This window comes from Haliotis cracherodii, unplaced genomic scaffold (genome assembly GCF_022045235.1).
Source record: "Haliotis cracherodii isolate W230 unplaced genomic scaffold, xgHalCrac1.p SCAF_29, whole genome shotgun sequence".
Classification (NCBI taxonomy): domain Eukaryota; kingdom Metazoa; phylum Mollusca; class Gastropoda; order Lepetellida; family Haliotidae; genus Haliotis; species Haliotis cracherodii.
Window position 1 is genome coordinate 1,993,345 of NW_027266285.1, and position 25,543 is coordinate 2,018,887.

At 39.4% G+C, this 25,543-nt stretch overlaps 1 protein-coding gene across 5 annotated transcripts in view; it reads right to left on the reverse strand.

Annotated features, from left to right (window-relative positions):
• Nucleotides 1-527: 527 nt before the first annotated feature.
• The window catches only part of LOC139473460 (uncharacterized), a 113,104-nt gene continuing 88,088 nt past the window's right edge, over nucleotides 528-25,543 (reverse strand). For all 5 annotated transcript variants that reach the window (XM_071256050.1, XM_071256051.1, XM_071256048.1 and 2 more), the window contains exons 3-9: nucleotides 14,711-14,835; nucleotides 12,621-12,943; nucleotides 11,098-11,151; nucleotides 10,512-10,650; nucleotides 9,921-10,036; nucleotides 9,430-9,502; nucleotides 528-4,246 (exon numbers count right to left, since the gene is read on the reverse strand). In XM_071256050.1, the coding sequence (XP_071112151.1) occupies nucleotides 3,987-4,246; nucleotides 9,430-9,502; nucleotides 9,921-10,036; nucleotides 10,512-10,650; nucleotides 11,098-11,151; nucleotides 12,621-12,943; nucleotides 14,711-14,835 (1,090 nt within the window). In that variant the 3' untranslated portion in view covers nucleotides 528-3,986. The remainder of the gene's footprint in view (nucleotides 4,247-9,429; nucleotides 9,503-9,920; nucleotides 10,037-10,511; nucleotides 10,651-11,097; nucleotides 11,152-12,620; nucleotides 12,944-14,710; nucleotides 14,836-25,543) is intronic.

Here is a 25,543-nt window from a genome sequence, read left to right on the forward strand (position 1 = left end):
ACTGAAGTTATGTTTAACACTCGGCAGTACAGTAGCATCAGCACCTGGCAGGGCGAGCACTGTCATCGTTACTAGACTGGTTCTTGGACTTGCACATGTATTCATAGAACACCTCATTCGTAGGTACGTCATTAGTGCTAGAGGGGACCACAGTTGATGTAGTCGCGCGTAATGAAGTTGAAAACAAATGTCAAGTGAATAATATTTTCAGTGTAACATCAAAAGTAAATGATTTGTTGGCTGATCTTGAATAGTTGCAACAACCAATTCACCAATTACCAGAAGACGAACAGTTGAAACGATAATTTGAATTCTATCCTGCATTCAATTCTGTCTTTCTGTCGCAGCACAGGGTAATTCTTGCAACATCAACGAGTCCTTGTTGACGTTATACGACATCCCCGACTACGTTAACGCACACGAAAATAATGATACCGTTGACAAACCATTGGCAAGCATTAATATTTGACTGCATAGATGGTATTCCCACATGTTTGTCAAATGAATAACAGTAAACTGTGTCTGTCTACAAAAATATAACTTCTGTTTAATCTCAAGAAATCATCGGAGATACAAGCGTTATTGTTAAACTGTACAATGATGTAAAGAGTAACAGGCATATGCCAAAAAGAAGTGACACAAACTAGCTGAAGAGCAAAACGTGGAAAGCAGTGGTTCAAATCTCATTATATTGTATTGCTGTAAGAACTATATACAACATGCACAATCGACTTACAGTGGTATGTAGGACATTCTTGGAGCATGGCAACCTATAGTAAACAAAGGCAAGGACAGTCATAATGTTTTTGAAACAACTGGGAAAGTGCTTTAAGAAATACAGTGAAACCTCCTTGACTCCAAGTCCCCAAAGCCGAGGAACTAAGGTGGAGTTACAAACCATACTGTTGACATTGTACTGTCAGAACCAGACGACAAACGAGGTTTCACTGTGTAACCATACAAGATGAAATAAAATGGTAGTCAATATTTGTTGTATATCTTGAGACAGTGTTTTACTTTCCTCGCGAAACTAAAACAAGATTTTTAAAAATGAATATGAACATTTGTTGAAACTGAATGTTCTCTAATTAATAGATAATAGAATAGTTATTCCTAGATTTGTGTAAAATGAATAGCAACATCCAAGTCATATGATAAAGACAATGAGATAATGAACACGTAGAAAATTAAAGTAATTAAAAAAGGTTGTATCGTTTCGAGTACAAAATGCATGCCCTGTGAAAAGATACCATGAATAATTATGCGAAAAACATTGGAAATGCAACTTGCTTCACGTCTCTGCTATTTCTTGTTAGATACTTCAGATATCATCAGCAAGATATTTGAAACATATTTCGCTCCGTGTTCTTAGTTGACGATATATTTCTTAAACAACGAAACTTAAAAACAATTTCACTAGGTTCAATAACTGTTAACACATTATCAGCACAGTAACGAAACAATTCGCCTACTATGCGCGACTATTATCTATGTAAAACGAAATGACCTGCCACCACTGAACGAAAAAAAGCAAAAACACCAAACACACTAACCCTTCATTTCTCACACAACTGCTATCGAAATCTATCTTTGCTACTTTAAGAGACAGGTGGCATGCATATGCCTTGTAATAGACATGACACTGACAAGAAAACTGCATAGTTATGTCCGATCGCTTTGGTACGGTTATCACATCTCTTATATATATATATACTTTAACTTATATCCACAAACTTAAGTAACAATTAAAGTTAAATCAGCACCACTAACGGCAGCTAAGTGATGATGACGTCATATTTGACGTCATTGCTGCATTTTAATGAAACTTGATGAAATGATCTATAGGTGTAACCATAAATTAATCATCCAGTCAAGTACGATCAAAATATGGAATAGAACTACACAGTGTAACAATTCCACTTTATATTAGTTTTACAATATCCGTATACTCTCAAATGCACTATAACAGTATTATTTTACGCAATACCAACCACTGACATACATGTCTCTCTCAAATAACCACCAAATTCACACCACTATTTACAAATGTAGACGACAAAGGAAATTGAGTACAAAAGGCCGATAACAGAATTTTACCGCTGCGTTTCATTTGCATTGTCGTATTGCATGTTTTTACTTAGTCGATAAAACAGCCAACTTCGGATATAACGAAATCTAGTATGGGGAACAGATGTTATAACGAACCCAATCATAAACCAGTTTGAGTGATAATATATGTTCTGTTTATAGGAACAACGAGCCGAATTTGAACCCATATTGATCACACCCAGGAGATAGTGATATCCGCATTTGACTGCATCATCAACCGATACTTTGCATAGCTCCTTAATGTCCCGAAGTTTCAGATGTTGTGGAAAGTGAATCATTAAGTAAAGAATTAATCCATTTCAATTAAACAAAAAATCGTTAAGTAAACGGTGCATGCTGCAAAAAAGGGCATTATCAATATTATATTGGTATCCCAATATTATTAAGGGACATACTTCAACATGAACATTAATACTTTATATTGTTGATAAACAATTATACTTCGTCTGTTTCACGTTAAATAATGTGCATATGGTATTTTTTATTGGTTTGTATTTAGTGTTAGTTTTGGTACACAATGGCATGGTTATACATGACGAGTAATCATCTGCACGTAACCTTGATTAACATGAACAGCGTGAATCACCATTAACATGAACAGCGTGAATCACCATTAACATGAACAGCGTGAATCACCATTAACATGAACAGCGTGAATCACCATTAACATGAACAGCGTGAATCACCATTAACATGTACAGCGTGAATCACCGTTAACATGAACAGGGTGAATTACTCCTATCGCCTGTGCATGTCTATATGAAGGAAACAACTTTTGGCTACACTTCAATATATTTTCTTCAATATATTTAAATACCCAAAGGTGCAAGATCTACCATTCAAAACAATGTGTACAATAATACAATAGATTATTAAAAAAAACTACGACCGTACAGAAACGTTTCCTAGGAAGAAATACTACATTGTAAGTCTCGGTAGTACCGGGTTGACCAACTAGGTAATGAATACAGTAAATAGTATCTCCCAACTAGGTAATGAATACAGTAAATAGTATCTCCCAACTAGGTAATGAATACAGTAAATAGTATCTCCCAAACCAGAACTAACCAGAACTAACCAGAACTAACCGGAACTGGGAATTCCCACAGGGAAGGAAGTCAGGAATAGCAATGTACACATTTACTAGTTCCCCATATATCTCATCAATGCATCATGAACATGTTCACATATTTCAAAATAAATATGTTATAGAAATGCTGATCTATCCATTGTTGTTCTGCATTTGTTTGCTAAGTTAATAATCAGCTGCTTACACTAATACAAATACTACAAAATAAATACGAAATTTTGAGGAAATATGACCATAACGTAATGGTATACTGTTTCTTGCATTGCATTTTTACAGATATGAGTTCATTAATCACACATTCTCTTTAATGACAAAATAGTTTGTCGGCTAGGTATCTGCTCCTCCTCACGGCATCACGCAAACACATGGAAAGAAACAACGATGATATACACATGTGCCACAGCACCCATACAACGAAGTCGGCGCCAATGTACTTCTACTCCCTTGAGTGGTCCAGATGATGCCCAATGTGCTCCTGTCAATTGTGTCCCATCTTCTTGAAGCTTTAGTCATCAAATGACCTCTTTTATTCAACTGAACTTTCCTTTGCATATTTCTCGTATATGCATTAGGCGATACACAGATAATGTTATGAAGACGTTCAATGTAGAAACGTTACCTCACGTTTAGACACCGTTCATGTCAAATGCAGCATTTGGGCACCTTCTAAACAGTGAAAGCAACAATCACTCACTCAGGTATCAAGTATCCAGGCAGAAATGCAATCGTTTGCAGCAAGGAAAGGCGGCTAGAAATTTCCTTGACATGCCATCTTCATCTGGACTCATTAAAGTTTAGATGAAGCATTCTCGATGTTTACGTGCGTCTCGTCAATGACAGGAAGGTTCGGCGTACTGCTGCTATGGCGCCGTGCTTCGCTGAAGCTCGGTGCTTGTATGTTGTTGGCTGGCGAGGATGCTGAGGATGGCGAGAAGATAGGGCCGTGGCCATTGACGGTAGGGGAGTGGGGGGACAGGGTGTCTGCCGTATGGAACGCTAGTTTGCCGAGAGCCCTCAACTTGCTCATCTTCCCTGATTGAGAGTGGTCTGTAAAGATAAAACGACATGAGGAAGAAACATGAAGCTGATGCCGTATGGGTGTCGCATAATCTATGTGCCAGTGTCTGTATGGTGTGTGTGTGTGTGTGCGTGCGTGCGTGTGTGTGTGTGCGTGTGCGTGTGCGTGTGCGTGTGCGCACTAGTTCAGATTTAATGCCGAAGATACCATGCCGCAGTTTAACATGGGCTATCACCTAAGAACAGGTAACACGCATAATAACACGTACTACGTATACATGTACTGTTCTACAAACATATATTTGTATATCACTGGATATTTATTGTGTAAATAACCATGTTCAAGCTCTTGTGAGAATCAAAACATTTTATAGATCTATAAACATTTTGGAATTAATTTACTGTTTATTGTTCTTGGTGTTTCAATTCTTAATCAAGTTTCTTATGTTACAACATAGGCAGATGTTATTATTCAGTAGCTCGGCCTTGTGGTCCAGAAAACAATTGAAAGAACAAAAAATAGTTGTAGTCATGTGACCGACAGGACATTTGCTAACTTAACAAAGTTTAGAAATCAAATAGGATATATTTTCGAGAGCGATAGCTACTGACTTAATATATTTACATCATGTGAGTTATGTAAATTGTACTTTACTTGGCGATTTAAGTTTTTATATTCTAGGTGTGGCAAATATTTCATTCTCATAACATTGGTAGTAAAGGCATTGCAGATTAACATGAAACTCATGTTCAATAGACCCAGGTTTCCAATGTGTACCAACAGTATTTGAATAAGGTAAGACAAGTTCTATGGATGAACAACTTCTTTATTACAATTAGTGCGACGTTTCGGTGTAGATCCTAACACCTTTATCAAGCAATAGATGGATATGGCTACTTACTTACTTACTTACTTTGGAGATTTAACGTGCGCTTTCCGACTGACGCGTATTTCGCACACGGGCCCGGCCAGGCCATTTAATGTGTTTCCGAAAGGGGCGAGGGTGGTCTGTGCAACCCAAGAGGGGGCTTTAGGGGTTGCTTATATAGAATTTGGGAATTTTGAGATTTGGAATAGATGCCGATGGGGTTGGGGAGGAGAACTAAGGGAGCTGGGTATGGTGGATGATTGTTTGTTTTTGTGATTTTGATTTGGTAGGTTATTATGGTTTTAGATGCGTTTTATTAGTTCCGTTTTTATTAAGAATACGCCTAAGGCCTTGAAGTTTTCTAGTTTATTTTGTGGGTTTAGTATTGCTTCTAGAGTGAGAGCCTTGTTTAGATTGAGGGTGGTTTGTAATGCGGTTCGATGTGTTAGGTAGTGTGTGCAGTGGATGAGTGCGTGTTCTGGGGTTTCTGGTTGTTTGCAGTGTGGGCAGTTACCTGTAGTGTGTTTTTTAAATTTTTTTAGGTGGTTATTTAGGTTGGTGTGTCCTGTTTGGAGTTTAGTGATTACTCTGTCGATTTTTTTGGATGGATGGAGAATTTTTGGTTTGGTTAGTGGTTTGCTGAGCACTCTTTTGATTTGGCTATTTGAGTTTAGATATAGGTTATGCCATTTTTTTGTGATTTTTTGTTTGTTTACACTTTTAATTTCTGATTTTGAGATGGGTAAGTTTAAGCTTATTTCTGGGATTTTGAGGGATAGTTTAGCTGCTTTATCGGCGTTTTCATTACCGTATATTCCTACGTGGGCGGGTATCCACAAGAAGGTTATTTGTTTGCCTGCTTTTGTTAGGTCGTTGGAGCTTTTAAGTATTTGATTTATTAATTTAGGTCGGTTTTTGGTATTTTTGTTTTGGAGGGCTTGTAGTCCACTTAGGGAGTCAGTAAGTATTAGGATTTTTTGGTTGTTTTTGGATTCTTGATTGTGGAGGGCTGAGGCCATGCCCATTAGTTCGGCCGTGAATATTGATTGGTTATTTGGGAGTCGGAAGGATTGTGTGGTTTTAGTTGGTTGTGTGGTATGGACTCCGAAACCCGTGTGTTTGGAGGTCGGATCTGAGGATCCGTCCGTGTAAATGTGACACCAATTTGGCCAATTTTTGTGTATGTATGCTGGATATGGCTAAACAACATAGGTATATATATACACTTATTGACATCTAAGTTGTTACAGTGACTAGTTGATGGGCACAGAGAGGTGATTAAGCTAATTGGAAGCCAGTGGATGACTAATGAACACAGAGTAAACAAGCAGACAGATGGAGATGATGGAAGCCACTGTATTAATTGGATGGACAAAGGGATTTATCAATTAGGTGATGGTAAGCAGGCGGGATGTAATAGCCTAGGTCTCTGTTCATTGCTGGCTGGATCCTTTTGATGTAGATGGCTTCTAGGAGCTTCCTGATTTTGTTGTCTGATTGGTTGTTGGCCAGGATCTTGATGTTGTTCCACTGGATGTTGTGATCGGGGTGGGTTTGGGTGTGGTCGGAGATGGCTGATTTTGAGTCATTTTTTTTGTACTGAGGTCTTGTGTTCTTTTATTCTAATGGGTAGGGGCAAGCCCCCTACATCAATGAAAGAAGACCCAGCTGTAGCCGTATATCACATACAATGTGACTGTGGCGACTCCTATGTAGGAGAAACACCCAAGCCCCTACCCATTAGAATAAAAGAACACAAGACCTCAGTACAAAAAAATGACTCAAAATCAGCCATCTCCGACCACACCCAAAACCCACCCCGAACATAGCTAAAACCACAACACTTGCATACATACACGAAAATTGGCCAAATTGGTGACACATATACACTGACGGATCTTCAGACCCGATCTCCAACCACACAGGCTTCGGAGTCCATACCACACAACCAGTTATATCCACACAATCTTACCGACTCCCTAACAACCAATCTATATTCACGGCCGAGCATAACCAACAATCTAAAAACAACAAAAAAATCCTAATTCTCACTGACTCCCTTAGTGGACTACAAGCCCTCCAAAACAAAAATACCAAAAAACGACCTAAATTAATAAAACAAATACTTAAAAGCTCCAACGACCTAACAAAAGCAGGCAAACAAATAACCTTCTTGTGGATCCCCGCCCACGTAGGAATTTACGGCAACGAAAGCGCCGATAAAGCAGCTAAATTTTCTCTCAAAATACCAGAAATAAGCCTAAACCTACCCATCTCAAAATCAGAAATTAAAAGTGTAAACAAACAAAAAATAACCAAAAAATGGCATAATCAATATCAAAACTCAAATAGCCAAATCAAAAAAGTGCTCAGAAAACCACTAGCCAAACCTAAAATCCTACACCCCTCTAAAAAAATTGACAGATTAATTACAAAATTCCAAACAGGACACACGAACCTAAATAACCACCTAAAACAACTTAAAAGACACACCACAGGCAACTGCCCCCACTGCAAACAACCCGAAACCACAGAACACGCACTCATCCACTGCACCCACTACCAAACACACAGAACCACACTACAAACCACCCTCAATCTAAATAAGGTTCCTACTTTAGATGAAATACTAAACCCTCAAAATAAACTAGAAAACTTCAAGGCCCTAGGCGTATTCCTAATCAAAACAGACCTAATTAAGCGCATCTAAAAACTAATTAATCTACCAATCCAAAATCCAATAAACATACAAAAACCCACCTCACCCGGCTCCCTTAGTTCCCTCCTCCACCCAGCTCGGCATTTATTCCAAATTTAAAAATTTCAAAAAATCAATATAAGCAACCCCTAAAAGCCCCCTCTAGGGTTGCACACACCACTTTCACCCTTCTCGGAATACACTAAATGGTCCGGCCAGGCCCGTGTGCGAAATACGCTGCAGTCGGAAAGCGCACGTTAAATCTTCTATATCAGTCAGTCAGCCCTATCCATCTATTGCTTGATAAAGGTGTTAGGATCTACACCGAAACGTCGCACTAATTGTAATAAAGAAGTTGTTCATCCATAGAACTCGTCTTACTACATCACTCCAACTTCTAAATGCCACTGAAAGAAGTATTTGAATAGTCTATGTCTTTGTTCTTCCCAATATCTTGTATTTTGAAACAATGTAAACAGCTTCATTCACACTGTTCTATATGCACGGTCATTTTTTGTGTCTCTTCGTGTACAATGGAGAAGCACGGCTGGGTCAGGCGTAAAAAGCGTCGCAATTCGCTGTGCAAAGTTTTGTCCCTTAGACATGTCAGAAAATTGATCGTGGGTTTGAATCCCAAGCTCACTGTATTTCTGGATTCAGTTGTCAGAGCCATACCCGTGCTCCAGGGTTTCGCCAAAGTGGTAAACATTAAAGATAAACAGACTTTCCTCCCACATGAAGTCAAGCTTTTTAACCACGATGTCAGTTGATAATCCAGTTACAGTTGGTAACAACCGGTTACTCTCAGAGACTGATAACCAGTCTACCAGTCACTTACTCCATTATTTAATTACATCCCATTCACTGTGCCTCACAGATTGATTGGATGTCACATAATTGTACTGTCTGATAGCAGTTAGTAGTTGCGAGGAATTTCTAAACACTTTTAACAAAAGTGCGCTCTTTTCACAGCAAAATCTTTTTCTAAAACCTATTCATTTATTTCAGAAAAGAACGACGCGTGGAAGGGGCGAAGCCCCGAGTGGTTTATTCGTCCTGCAGTATTTTATTGTAAGATAAATAACGACCACGTGTCGTTTACTTCTTATATGAGATATCATGATTATGTAGATATTAATAAAATGTACAAGGTTTACAAATATTTACCTGTATTCAAATAATGATGACTTCCTGAATACAACCAGACCTCGGTAATGTCGAACGATTCCATTTAATGATCAGGAGGTTAAATTTTGTATTTCCCGTATATTCTCACACTTTTCATGTCGATAAACTGTATCCTTTCTCCGAATACCGATTGTCATATTTTCCTACTGTTGGATGCGATCAATGCGTTTATCTGCGTTGCTTAGCTAACATCTGTGGGGAACATTTCATTAGACACTCCCCTCTCAAATCTAACGTCGTCCAAATTACGACGTCATCAAGGAGCGAGCGCCTGTTCGAATCTCAAGAAATGATGTAATGATTGAACAATGTTTTATCTAGAAATAAACCACGCTTTGTTCTTCATTGTTCTTTGCAATTTATGGCGTAATTGTCTTATATTTACACATAATACTATGTTACTTATTAACATCGAAGAACATTGCTTTATCTTAAAGCATATCTTTTCACCAACATACCAAGTGCTTTTCCAAGCTCGTGGGAGGTGATGCCTTTTTCAGAACATAAACCTTTGATGGACTCAAGTTGTTTCTGAAACAAGTAATATCATTATATATGTATACCAATCTCTGAAAATGTTCTGGTGTAACCAAAAACTTTCATTCAAAAATCATAGATTCGTTGTTGAAATTTGCAAGTCTTCGAATAACAAAAAAGTTTCATGTCAAAGTAATTCTTTAACATTTGTACATTATTATTCATTCGCTCTGTTTAGAATCCTTGGTTATGAGCACCGTACCTCTGGTAGCGACCAAGACCCACAGTACTCCCTCCAACATCAAGCTGACACGCTTTAATATGGTTGAATACTGTACAAACCGACGTGAGCCTTCTAACTCTTATCACTACCTTCCAAGGCCCATGCGGTTCATATCTATTACTAGTTATAGGCAAACTGCATAAGGTAACTGGAGATATGAAAGAATGCATCTTGATAACTGTGTCTCACCAGGAGCTGTTTGTTCTTCTCGTGTGCCTCCTGGTACTGCTTGTCGATCTTCTTCTTCTGTTTGTAGAGAAGCTTCATCTGGAACCTGTGTTTGTCCAGCACAGCTACGATCAAACCTGCAGGAGACAATACGTTGTCCATCAACTGTTTACGGATATGTTTTAGTTATTCACTCTCTTTTTTATTCACGGCGCTTTATCCAAAACCACATGTTTGCATTTCGAATATTATACATTTTCACCATTTTGCGAACACACCTGGTGTATTCAGTATTTAGTAGTGATGCATACACATGCTTATGATGTAGTCGGAATCGTACAATGGACACTGTGGCGGTTGGGTAGCCTAGTGGTTATAGCGTTCGCTCGTCACGCCGGGTTTAATTCCCCACATGGGTATAATATGTAATGCCCATTTCTAGTGTCTCCGCCATTATATTGCTGGGAGATTGCTAAATGCGGTGTAAAACAACATTTACTCATTCACACTTGACACTGCCTTAAGCAGATATCTCTTATCATTATAGAAAAGGGTTTTGCCGCTTTTAAATACGTCATTCAAATTTGATCAAATTGCAAATGTTTGACTTACTGTTGAGAATTCGGATGATTCTCCATGGCAAGAGGAAGGTTAAAACGATGACGTAGTTACTTATTTCCATGCTCATGACGCCTTCGATGAAGACGAGATCGATAACGAAGGAGATGAGGATTACCAGAGCATCGAACACCTGGATGTGGAGAATACTGATATTGAAACACCTTACATGAAGAATTTCAAATACCTTAAGTTCACATTGAAGCTTCTGCTTACCCCGCAACTTATCGTGAGCAATAAAGTGAACGTCTTTCATCATGCATGATAACCAAACAATAGCATGTTAAATATTTTCACTAAGTTAATCATCAACTGAAATACCAAACAATTTGAAAAATTATTAGCTTGACAACTTAACTCACATGTTTATAGCAAAACAGCATGTAGTTCGATGCAGATTTAACATTACGTACACACGTTTTAGAGCATCATTAAATATTACCCTACGGGAACTATTTCAATAATTTTATACATATATATGTTTACAATTATTCTTATTTGGTTTAAAGACATTTACATTCCAATAATATCGTTGCATAAAATATGTTTTCAGTGCGATACAACGATATTTGCTAATTACCTGCATTTTGCTCCTGAAAAACCGAGGGACAGTTGCACCTATCTTCAAGGCAGTCTGAAAACAATACGAGTAACAGGTATGTTATTATTTTTATTATTCTGAAGGAGTATAGGATAATTAATGGGAAGCGATAAAAGAAGAGACAATACTGTGAAATGCCGCACCAATTGACGATAGTTGGGATACGTCTTTAAAAGAAGACACGTCATCTATATTCCTTGAAATTAGATGACACAAGGAAGGAAGCCTGTAGAAGAACAGATGACTTTATCTGATGAAAGCAAATAGACACAGATAATCTATAGCAAAATAAAATAAATCTTAAGTAAATGGTTTCATCAGCTTCTCTGTCATCGGGTAAACTTGGGGAGCAATTAACGACATAATAGACACTTTCACATTTTGTTTTCGTTTACGTGACTATCACTTGACACGCCACGCAATATGGCTGCAGTAAGGGTTTATGATAACGATCATATTATAGCTGTTGCAACGGCGGAAGACTTCGAAATCTATCGTCATATTGTGGGAATTATCTACAATGGTAATTGACTGCAAGCACATAACAGTGAAAGCTTTCAATTTGATCACTTCTTTAGTCCCCGAGCTACAATGCAGGCAGCGGAATCTGGAGAGATGGAACGGGTGATTTAGCCAGGTAGCTCGGTCAGAGAAGGAGGCCGAAAGCTCGCCATATGCGAATACATGTGAAATAAACACATACGGTGTCCTTTGACTGGTTCATTCCATCCGGTATTCCATCCTTTGTTCAAATTATGACGCAAGGAAACACCACCTGCAAGTGAGCTCATGGCTTCTAATACAAATGCAATCTGATATTGTTAACAGAAGATGCACTTACAGCATTACATTCGTGTCAACGCGCTTCACTGACCACGTCACGAAGCAGCTTCCTCCCGAAGCGTGGCACTTGAATACAGGCCAGGGGACGTACCCAGATCAGCTTACTCAAGACTTTGAATACGGAGTTCAGAATGGCATTTGAGAGCAAACTGATTCATTGTCCGGGGTAAAAAATGTTGTAACGTTGTAAACAGACTAGCAGGGGTGGATACTGGCGCAATATAATTTACTCATTACTATTCCACAGACGGGCGTCACTTATGTCTCCCTTATCCTCATATAGCGGCGTGAATTATCGTGAATCCCAGAGCAATTTGAATCCTAAATCCTACATATACCTATAGCTTATAGTTGCTCAACAAAATGTTGAAATAAGCTGACAGTACATTAATAAATAATATGAACATTCAAATTACTTAGACTGAAATAACATAGAAAGACAAGGTTTATCGCAAAATGATAAACCTACACAGTGAAACCTCGTTAATACGGATACATTTTAAACCGAAATACTGATTGGATCGTTATAAATGGCATAACTTTTCATAATCCATTTTCATCGTTAATCCATGAATGTGTGCCTGGGCTATTTTATGGGAAAACTATTGTCCGGATTAATGGGGTTTCAGTGTGTAATGGTTATGGAATAGAATGCTTACTATGAACACAAGAAGTGATAAAATGGCAACAGAAGTTAAGTGGAAACCATGTCCCATCTCCTCCTCAATACTGTGTCCTCCACCGTGACCGTCATCGCTCCCTGATGCACGTTTCCGTCGGTGATGGGGAAGAGGAGTACTGGTGCCGTTGCCGTCTTGGTCGCAGAATGTTTGATTCCCCGTCCAGTCTATCCTTGCCGCCACTATTCTATCATACATGTTTTCCACAGCATGATCAGTGATACCGTGCAAATAATCTGGATATTTATCTTGAAGTTGTGTGAGGAAGTCCTTGGACAAGTGTTGATGATTTTTTATCAAATCTGGAATAGAATACATTGTGACATAATGAACACCACAAATACATATTTATCGTATCTTTAGATGTCGCGGTTAGAATGTTCGGCGTTAAACAGCAAGAGTGCGACATACGAAAAGCTGCAAAATTGCTGAAGCGGCGTTAAGCAATAATCACTCACTCACTAGACTTGCTACAGGTTCTGAATCTCCCACCACACCGGTGCTCCTTTTCAATTTAAATGTTGTTTGTTTCTGTCAAACGTATGTATTTTCAGAGACTAAGCGTTAATATAGACCTACGTATTGCACACTGCATCACGAAGCATCGATACGTCCCTCACAGTCATCCACTCTAAGTCTAATTGAAAAGTGAAATATCAATGGTCAATGGTTAACATGTAAATGGGTAGCATTGTTCCATTGATGTCTCTGTATTGCAGTGTTGCTGCAAGCTTTAACAAAGTTAAAGAGTTCTTCTTATTTGTTCCATTTCCCCTATCGTTGTGCAATTAAACAAGGGAAGTATGTTATCTCGCGTGTAATCAATTGCACTTGATCGATGGCCCCGGTCTCGTTGCAGTTGCTTTGTGACTGAACCTTTCAAGTGAGTTTTACAACTTTTGTTCCATGTTTTCAAGATTCATCAAAGGTAAAAACGACCATTTAAACTGGTAAGTGATTAGGTGGAGTGGTCTGAAGGGGATTTTCTAAAGCTCGTTTTAGAGAAAACTTATAACTAACCTCAAACAGAAGCATTTACAAAATAACAAACCACACGATTTTTGAAAGTATTTGAGTAGAATCAATCACTCGATAACGTTTTCTTTGAGTTTTCTTGAGTTCTGTTCGAATTCCTATAACTACCATCAATCTATACCTCTCTGATGAATCTGAATAAAATAATATCGTTCAACAAAGAGCCTGTTTACGTGTGTGCTATTGGGAGGTGTAAGTCAGATTTGTAAAGGATACATGTGAGAGTATCGATATTGACTTTCTCCGATGATGATGAATACAATAATAAATACGCTCGTTAAAATTAAAACTTTAAATACGTTTCAAACGTGTTCTCAGCATTTATTGTTTGAATACATAGTCGTAGTGTGTAAATGATACAATTGTGACATTACATTGCACATATCCAGTGAAGTAAGGTCGTGAGTACAAAAGTGAGTGGGTGAATGGTAAGTTAGTTCCTTCACAGCATGTCAGTGTAATGGTGTGGGGGTCCCAACCAAGTGCTGTAGATGCATCCCCATGAACACACGGATTGCGACGACATCCTTAACTGGGTAGAATCTGGGATTCGAACCAGGACCAGCGACCAGTGGAAGCTAACAGTCGTAAATAGTTGCAGCATGCAGGACGTCACAAAGTGAGTTTGGAGCAACGCTGCTTAATCAGTATTTCAGTTACATCATGGCGTGTCAGCTTGATGTGGGAAGACAGCCCAAAGTGATTCAGCCCTTAGCCGGTTCACGGGTTAGTGAAAACCACGAGCACAGGGCAAGTGATGACACACCGAGGAACACGTTTTTGACACGCCCCGGGACGCAATTCTGCACAACCTTAGAAGATTTGGCCACTTATGCCCATAGAACTTTGCAGTGTTCAGTTTACCTTGTAGTGTCCAAACCAACGTGTCGATCCCAATTACGTGAATCGATGCTCATGATGTCAATCACAAGATTGTCTTGTCCATACTCGATTATATACAGACCGCCGTCATATAGCTGGACTATTATTGTGTGCGGCGTTAAACATGAAGAAGTAGATGTACATTCACTTACTGCCCACGTGGTTGAAGTCAAAGGTGAGCTCTCCGAGTACAAGCAGACAGTCGATGACGTTGAGTATGACGACGACAAGCAGCACGGGTTTGCAGTGAAGAAAATGCTCCACGTTTCGGCGTACTCTGTTATAAAACAAGGGTAGATAAACAATAACGTTAACATTCAACACTATACTTCTGATACTACTACCACAATAACTACTACTACTACTATTACTACCACTACAGCTTCCACTACTACTACTACTACTACTACTACTACTACTACTACTACTAATGATAATGATAATACAACTACAACTACACTAATAATGAAAATACAACTGCTACTACTACTATTACTACTACTATGACTACCACTACAGCTTCCACTACTACTACTACTAATAATAATAATACAACTACTACTTCACCTACAACTAATAATGAAAATACAACTGCTACTACTACTACTACTACTACTGCTTCTACTACTACTGCTATTACTACTACTACTGCTACCTCTACTACTACTACTACTGCTGCTGCTACTTCTACTACTACTACTGCTGCTGCTACTACTACTACTACTGCTGCTGCTGCTACTACTACTACTACTATTACTACTACTACTACTGCTACTACTGCTACAACTACTACTACTTCTGCTACTACTACTACTACTACTACTATTACTACTTCTGCTACTACTACTTCTACTACTACTACTGCTACTACTACTACTACTACTTCTACTACTACTACTACTACAGCTACTACTACTTCTGCTACTACTACTTCTACTACTACTACACTTAATGACGTACCCGAGACGCTGGACGTAAACCATACAATGTAGGTACATTTGTTTCGGAAAGGAGTTTGGAAGCTATGAAAAGCTATAATTCCTTAATCATCCTTCGAAAACAAAATACACGTATGTTTCTTTGTTATAATGAAAAGCTAGAACACTAAACACCGGGTAATTTCTGTGTTGCCTCAATGTCCGAATTATAATATTATTCGACTGTACTTTGAATCTGTATCTCTAGTTCTATGCAACATTTAGCTATTATACCCAATCCATATTAGCAAAACAACAAGAACCGTTACTGTAACAATACACACAAATGCCACATTACAGGGGACACAGCCCTTGGCATCTACACCATGAAACTGACGAGTATTTTGACGTTGCGATCAATGTCTCTTACAGATAATTGACAGATACTGGCATGGGTCTGGATCATTTATCAAGTGAAAACATATCTCTTCCAAATCTCATAAATTATTGATTGTTTTGGCTGAAACTTTCCAAAGAATTTGAGTGTCTCTTGAGTAAAATTTCTAATTAAACATAATGGAGGGTTTTCCTTCTTCCTCTAAGAATCGATGTTACGTTTCGCCTTACATAGGTTCAGACCACTTTGGACGGATCAATCTGTGAACGGTGTCCCTTGTGTTTCAACTAGCTTTCACTCTGACAGTAGAACATGTTTACAATAAGAAATCAATTATATCATAGTGCTAATTCTCAGACCTACGTTTGGATACTTTGAAGAGAACGAACAACGCTAACAGCTTTATAACTGCTTCTGTTATGACCTGCTTTTCTTAGACTTTATGTTCTGTTCGTGGTATTAATGAGACATCATTTTCTTCACAAATGCAAAAAACGGTCTTTTATTTTCTTATCAAATATATTGATGCGCGATTAAATTAATTGATGGTCGGTCGGCAAACATGTTCAACAAGCGACCAATCATGATTTGTCATAATCGATTTGGATGACTGAATATATGTCTTACTTTATTTAGAATATTTTGCAACTGTAAGATATGAAATTGTTGACAGATGACCCAGTAATGAAACAGCACACACATAAAATTTAACATGCCTGTTTTTAATCACATAGTACAATATTTCATGAAATATATATTACGCAATGTGGAGAGAGAACTGACATGAGAACAAAGGGTTAAGCTACTATTTACTGTTTAAGTTGTTTTTTACCAGGAGAGGATCACCAGTACCAACGTAGTGTTCTTATCGTTTGAGAATCTCGTGCGTTCTATTTCCATAGTTCATTCCATATGGGTTCTCCTTTGTATTGGCACTGGTCAACTGTTGTGTTTCCAACATTTAACTACTATGCAAATCCTGTCATTCGTCTCGGTAGATTCCGATATATACCAAAGCATAATATGTGTCAGGTCTAAAATTGTATTGCTGAAATTGATTTTACCATTTTGTGAAATAGCAGGCTGTGAGTGGTTCATAACACCACATGACATTCGTACCTCATATTGGTTATGTATCTTTAGCAGCATGAGCTGTACTGCTTTGACCGATAATATCATCATTTGTCAGATGCATTATATTATGATCATCATAACTAATATTTAACCAACTCAATCTTCTCATATACCCTGCACATGTCTTAAAACAACAGGGCAGAACTTGATGAAGGTCCTTCATAGGTTGTGGCCACGATCAATAGTTCTTTCGACTTCAGATTCAGCTACAGTAATATATTACGCATCAACAAACTTCCAGTGAGTATCTCTCGAAGATCAGTTATCTCATGGTGAGCTATCCACTGGCTCTATTTAAGTATAAATATTTCACGAGTCAATTAACTTTTTACCAAACATGATCCTGCATGCACTATCCTGCACTTCATCAATATCTTACTGGTATTCAAGGTTCAAGCATAAGACAATCTTAAAGGTAGGATTGTGTGCATAAAACGGGAAATGTTGTTAACATCAAAGGCAGACTTTGCAAAGCACCTGCATATAAGGCTCCTGCATATAAGGCCCCTAAACAATTTAGCCTCCACTTAAGATTGTTGTGTGAGGTAGACACGAGAGTGTTTTTCACCCTGGATTCCAATTATCGAAGGTGACGCAGTAAATGTTTTTGAATGCAGGGATCTTGATCCATTGCCAAGTTGTTGTATTGATTCTCATCTTTGTTTTATAACCGCCATGAGGGAACCCCGTGGGAGGTTATTTCAGAGTACAACGAGGGTGTGTGTCGTTTTAGAAGAAGATCGAGAATAAAAAGAGTATGGGTGTAAATATAATTGTACTACGCGGCTACTCATACCCCGACACTTACATTGGGTGATTGAGCATTATGTATTCTGGCTAATATGATTCAGAAGGGGAAATTTCTTTGATCTGCTGGAGAGACATTTTTTCAGAGGATTTTTTTAATGTCTGCCTCTGACAGATCTCCGACAAGATTAATGCTATTACTAGTATTGATCGAGGAGACTTGTTAGTGAGTTGAGTTGGAGTGCGAGTGGGATACAATTTTCTCTAATATGGCGGACATTGAACCTGTGCATGGTATATTGTAGAAGTACTTGAAATTGTGCAAACTGACCGATGTCACGAGTCCGTTGGTGAAAACATAAGCAATTAACATCATATCCATAATCATAAGATGTCTCCTAGAAGCACAGGACCAGTGAAGATCCGGGTTTGCACAGGCCTTCAGCAACCGATGCTTACCGTAAGAGGCGGCTATGCTTGTTAGACAAACGACTATATATTTTATACAAAAATAATTTACAATGCGCCATGTATTACGTCTTATGGTATTATGTGTTTAAACATAGTCAAAAGAAAATTTTGACCGTCTCTCATAAATTGATGAGTGATTGGTCATGGGTATTTTACTACATTTTCAAAAATACATATTGTGTTGTATATTTTGATAAATCTGATGTACCCATGAGTGAGACGTAAATATACATATATGTCTGTCTGTCTGTATGTATGTCTTGTAAGAGGCGACTAACGAGATCGGATGGTCAGGATGGTTGACTTGGTTGATGCATGTCATCGTATCCCAATTGCATGGATCGATGCCCATGATATCCATCACTGGATTGTCAGGTCCAGACTCGTGTATTTACTGACCGCCGCCATGTAGCTGCAATATTGCTGAGTCAGGCGTTAAACAACAAACAAACAAACAAACACACGAACCTAGAAGCAGAGTAAATAATCAGCATGTGTTTATGAATCACCTAGAAACATGATGGTGTGGGTGCCCCCACGGGTGACACCCGTCACGAACTCAGTCAACCGTTCACCCGAAACAAACCAAGGGAACGGTTTGCACAAGCCAAACCCAGGAACCGCCGCACCCGACATGTCTACAACACAACCCACCGAAAGCTGTTCTAAGCCTGATCAAACAACCTCTGGGCAAGAGTCATATGAGTCTCTTTGCAATATTCGTAGAACGCGAATCTCGACATTGCCTTAAAAGTTGTTTTATGTAGACACCAAAGGCTGAGGCTGCTTTAATATCTCTTGACATAAATCGAAAGTTGACAATTGGGAGCTGAAGTCATCCGTCTTGTCATACATACCTGTGGAGACTTTTTGCCACTTTGAAACTTTATGCACATATACTGAACCACAAAAGAAATGTCACCCCAAGTAACATTGCATGAAGGTCACCATCCGACGTCAGGGTCGTCAGATTGTGTGACAGCATCTTCAAGATCGCTTTGTTCCTGCTGCGGAAACTGCTCGACAGTCCACGTGGACACACCAGCGACAAATTAGCGCGGACACCGCACGTCGACGATTGACGAGCAGACACATCCACTGCCACAGGCCACATCGAGGGCCCCATTTTTACACCACGTCATCGCCGGGACCGTCTCCAGTGGGCAACACAGCCCCAGCATTGGCGCCACCAGCAGTGGAGAAGAGTCCTCTTCTTAGTCGAGAGCCGTTATTGTATCTCAACAGCAGATGGCAGAGAGAGATAGAGTCTGGCGACGCTGTGGAGAACTTTATTCCGATGCTTGTATTGTTGAGAGAGACTCGTGGGGTGGTCCGAGCATCATGGTGTGGAGTGGAATTGGTCTTGCACAGAGGGTCGGCCCTGTGGTCTTCCAGAACATCGGCCCAGGGAGAGGCAATGGTGTCACAGCAGCTCGGTACATTGATCAAGTCTTGAGATCACACGCCATACCGCATTTGGCACGTCGCTGCAACCACGAGTTTCAGCATGATAACGCCCGTGCCCACACTGCCAGACCAACAAGACAACTATGCAGTGGCCTGCCCTCAGTCCCGATTTAAATCCCATTGATCACCTGTGGGACGAGATTCAAAGACGGCTGAATGACGTCCGACCAAGGCCGACAACTGCAGCTGTACTGCGTCAGACGTTCCTCAACGTGTGGGCTCAAGTGTCTATAGCCTTCATCAACCGCCTCATCCATTCCATGTATCGACGTTGCACCGCAGTCATCAATGCACATGGTGGACACACGAGATACTGACTTGTGATGCCATTTTCTCAGATACTAGTGTTGTTTTTCACTTTATGAACATTTGACACTTTCATTTCAACCTTGATGACCAGTTTTGCCAAGTTTCATCTTTTTAGTATGTCTCAAAGTATGTTTACAGTGTTTGGACAAATAAGGTTTCTCATATGTCTATCCGTGATGACGTTTGTGTTGCGGTTCAGTATATTTTATATAAAACACTTGCATGGGTTTATTTCTACTTCAGGTGGGTAAATCAGTGGAAGGGAATTGGCTATTTGACCATTATTGAACTTCTTGGTCAAATTCCCTTGTTATGAAAACAATGCACAGAGATTATCCTGTACTTGATACAATCACGTCTGCGTCACTTCACTTCGGTCATGTGTAGTAAGTTGACACGACGAACAGCAACATTTTATATAATTTCAAAGAGCTAATTATAAATTGCCCGAAATCAAATGCATCACCATGCTTTGCACAATAAATTATCAAGTGACGACAAGGTCGGCGATGACGCCAATACATTTTTCTTTTGTATTTGTCCTTTTGCATATGGATAGATCAGGTTGCCAAGTTTTTCGTCCCATCATATTTGTAACATGCGAATAGTCTGATAATTGTGTCGTTTGTTGACTAAACATTTCGCGCACATAGATATCTCGTCATGCGAGGGATTGCAAAACACCACTGCCTTAATGTATGTGTAACAGAGTTGCATATACATTTTCTGTAACTATGGGTCGAGAACAGAAACAAAATAAGAGCAAAATAGAATGTTTTCATAATTGAGTGAGTGAGTTATGGTTTATAGTCACATCGGCAATATTTCAGCCATATCGTGACTAAATCAAGTTATAAAGTCATGAAACACAAAAAATGAACCATAAAACCTGTCGACAAAGGACAGTACAATAACTAGAGTATTACAGATTTTAGTTAAAACTAGTTTTAGAATGTTTTCATAAAGAAATAACACTACGACAGAGTGGTGTTATATTTAATAGGCAATGTAAACTGCCTATGGAGTGTGGTTTCCTGTTTAACATGAAGAGCATGAATAGTGTAGTCTCCTGTTTGACATCAAGCATCTGTGGAGTGTGGTCTCCTGTTTGTCATCAAGTATCTGTGTATTGGGGCCTCCTGTTTGACATCAAGTGTCTGTATAGTGTGGTCTCCTGATTGACATCAAGTATCTGTGTAGGGAAGTCTCCTGTTTGACATCAAGTTTCTGTATAGTGTGGTCTCCTGTTTGACATCAAGTATCTGTGTGGTGAAGTCTCCTGTTTGACATCAAGTTTCTGTATAGTGTGGTCTCCTGATTGACATAAAGTATCTGTGTAGTGTAGTCTCCTGTTTGGCATCAAGTATGTGTGTAGTGTGATCTCCTGTTTTGACACCAAGTGTCTATTGAGTGTGGTATCCTGATTGACATCAAGTATCTGTGTAGTGTGGTATCTTGTTTGACAACAAGTGTCTATTGAGTGTAGTCTCCTGTTTGACATCAAGTATGTGTGTAGTGTGGTCTCCTGTTTGACATCAAGTATCCGGGTAGTGTGGCCTCCTGTTTGACATCAAGTATGTGTGTAGTGTGGTCTCCTGTTTGACATCAAGTACCTGTGTAGTGTGGCCTCCTGTTTGACATCAAGTATGTGTGTAGTGTAGTCTCCTGTTTGGCATCAAGTATGTGTGTAGTGTGGTCTCCTGTTTGACATCAAGTGTCTGTATAGTGTGGTCTCCTGATTGACATCAAGTATCTGTGTAGTGTAGTCTCCTGTTTGACATCAAGTATTTGTGTAGTGTGGCCTCCTGTTTGACATCAAGTGTCTGTGTAGTGTAGTCTCCTGTTTGGCATCAAGTATGTGTGTAGTGTAATCTCCTGTTTGACATCAAATATGTGTGTAATGTGGTCTCCTGATTGACATAAAGTATCTGTGTAGTGTGGTATCTTGTTTGACATCAAGTATCTGTGTAGTGTAGTCTCCTGTTTGGCATCAAGTATCTGTGTAGTGTGGTATCTTGTTTGACAACAAGTGTCTATTGAGTGTAGTCTCCTGTTTGACATCAAGCATCTGTGTTGTGTGGTCTCCCGTTTGACATCAAGTATCCGGGTAGTGTGGCCTCCTGTTTGACATCAAGTATCTGTTTGGTGTGGCCTCCTGTTTGACATCAAGTATGTGTGTAGTGTAGTCTCCTGTTTCGCATCAAGTATCTGTGTCCTGATTGACATCAAGTATCTGTGTAGTGTAGTCTCCTGTTTGACACCAAGTATGTGTGTAGTGTGATCTCCTGTTTGACAACAAGTGTCTATTGAGTGTGGTATCCTGTTTGACATCAAGTATGTGTATAGTGTGGTCTCCTGATTGACATCAAGTATCTGTGTAGTGTAGTCTCCTGTTTGGCATCAAGAATCGGTGTAGTGTGGCCTCCCGTTTGACATTATGTGTCTGTGTAGTGTGGTCTCCTGTTTGACATCAAGTGTGTGTGTCGTGGGGCATCTTGTTTGACATCAAGTATGTGTGTAGTGGGGTATCTTGTTTGACATCAAGTATGTGTGTAGTGTGATCTCCTGTTTGACATCAAGTGTCTATTGAGTGTGATCTCCTTATTGACATCAAGTATCTGTGTAGTGTGATCTGCTGTTTGACATCAAGTGTCTATTGAGTGTGGTATTCTGTTTGACATCAGGTATCTGTGAAGTGTGGTCTCCTGTTTGACATCAAGTATCTTTGTCGTGGGGTATCTTGTTTGACGTAAAGTATCTGTGTAGTGTGATCTCCCGTTTGACATCAAATATATGTGTAGTGTGATCTCCTGTTTGACATCAAGTATCTGTTTAGTGTGATCTCCTGTTTGACATCAAGTATCTGTGTAGTGTAGTCACCTGTTTGACGTCAAGTATCTGTGTAGTGTGGTCTCCTGTTTGACATCAAGTATGTGTGTCGTGGGGTATCTTGTTTGACATCAAGCATCAGTGTAGAGTAGTCTACTGTTTGACATCAAGTATTTGCGTCGTGTGGTATTCTGTTTGACATCAAGTATCTGTGTAGTGTAGTCACCTGTTTGACATCAAGTATTTGTGTAGTGTAGTCTCCTGTTTGACATCAAGTATGTGTGTCGTGGGGTATCTTGTTTGACATCAAGTATCAGTGTAGAGTAGTCTCCTGTTTGACATCAAGTATGTGTGTCGTGGGGTATCTTGTTTGACATCAAGTATCTGTGTCGCGGGGTATCTTGTTTGACATCAAGTATGTGTGTAGTGTGATCTCCTGTTTGACATCAAGTGTCTATTGAGTGTGGTCTCCTGTTTGACATCAAATATCTGTGTAATGTGATCTCCTGTTAGACATCAAGTATCTGTGTAGTGTAATATCCTGTTTGACATAAGGTATTTGTGTAGTGTAGTCTCCTGTTTGACATCAAGTGTTTGTATAGTGTGGTCTCCTGTTTGACATCAAGTATCTGTGTAGTGTAGTCTCCTGTTTGACATCAAGTATTTGTGTAGTGTAGTATCTTGTTTGAGATCAAGTATCTGTGTAGTGTGATCTCCCGTTTGACATCAAATATCTGTGTAGTGTAATCTCCTGCTTGACACCAAGTATTTGTGTAGTGTAGTATCTTGTTTGAGATCAAGTATCTGTGTAGTGTGATCTCCCGTTTGACATCAAATATCTGTGAAGTGTAGTCACCTGTTTGACATCAAGTATCTGTGAAGTGTGGTCTCCAGTTTGACATCAAGTATCTGTGTCGTGGGGTATCTTGTTTAACATCAAGTATCTGTGTAGTGTGATTTCCCGTTTGACATCAAATATATGTGTAGTGTGATCTCCTGTTTGACATCAAGTATCTGTGTAGTGGGATCTCCTGTTTGACATCAAGAATTTGTGTAGTGTAGTCACCTGTTTGACATCAAGTATCTGTGTCGTGGGGTATCTTGTTTGACATCAAGTATCTGTTTAGTGTGATCTCCTGTTTGACATCAAGTATCTGTGTAGTGGGATCTCCTGTTTGACATCAAGTATCTGTGTAGTGTAGTCACCTGTTTGACATCAAGTATTTGTGTAGTGTAGTCACCTGTTTGACATCAAGTATCTGTGTAGTGTAGTCACCTGTTGGACATCAAGTATCTGTGTAGTGGGGTCACCTGTTTGACATCAAGTATCTGTGAAGTGTGGTCTCCTGTTTGACATCAAGTATCTGTGTCGTGGGGTATCTTGTTTAACATCAAGTATCTGTGTAGTGTGATTTCCCGTTTGACATCAAATATATGTGTAGTGTGATCTCCTGTTTGACATCAAGTATCTGTGTAGTGGGATCTCCTGTTTGACATCAAGAATTTGTGTAGTGTAGTCACCTGTTTGACATCAAGTATCTGTGTCGTGGGGTATCTTGTTTGACATCAAGTATCTGTTTAGTGTGATCTCCTGTTTGACATCAAGTATCTGTGTAGTGGGATCTCCTGTTTGACATCAAGTATCTGTGTAGTGTAGTCACCTGTTTGACATCAAGTATTTGTGTAGTGTAGTCACCTGTTTGACATCAAGTATCTGTGTAGTGTAGTCACCTGTTGGACATCAAGTATCTGTGTAGTGGGGTCACCTGTTTGACATCAAGTATCTGCGTAGTGGGATCTCCTGTTTGACATCAAGTATCTGCGTAGTGGGATCTCCTGTTTGACAACAAGTATCTGCGTAGTGGGATCTCCTGTTTGACATCAAGTATCTGCGTAGTGGGATCTCCTGTTTGACATCAAGTATCTGCGTAGTGGGATCTCCTGTTTGACATCAAGTATGTGTGTCGTGGTGTATCTTGTTTGACATCAAGTATCTGTGTAGTATAGTCACTTGTTTGACACCAAGTATTTGTGTAGTGTGGTCTCCTGTTTGACATCAAGTATCTGTGTCGTGGGGTATCTTGTTTGACATCAAGTATCAGTGTAGAGTAGTCTCCTGTTTGACATCAAGTATGTGTGTCGTGGGGTATCTTGTTTGACATCAAGTATCAGTGTAGAGTAGTCTCCTGTTTGACATCAAGTATGTGTGTCGTGGGGTATCTTGTTTGACATCAAGTATCAGTGTAGAGTAGTCTCTTGTTTGACATCAAGTATTTGTGTAGTGTGGTCTCCTGTTTGACATCAAGTATTTGTGTAGTATGGTATCTTGTTTGACATCAAGTATCTGTGTCGTGGGGTATCTTGTTTGACATCAAGCATCTATGTAGTGTGGTCTCCCGTTTGACATCAAATATCTGTGTAGTGTGATCTCTTGTAGATATCGAGTATCTGTGTAGTGTGATATCCTGTTTGACATCAAGTATGTATGTAGTGTAGTCACCTGTTTGACATCAAGTATCTGTGTAGTGTGATCTACTGTTTGACATCAAGTATCTGTGTAGTGTGAACTCCTGTTTGACATCAAATATCTGAGTAGTGTGATCTCCTGTTTGACATCAAGTATCTGTGTAGTGTGATCTCCTGTTTGACATCAAGTATCTGTGTAGTGTAGTCTCCCCTTTGACATCAAGTATCTGTGTCGTGGGGTATCTTGT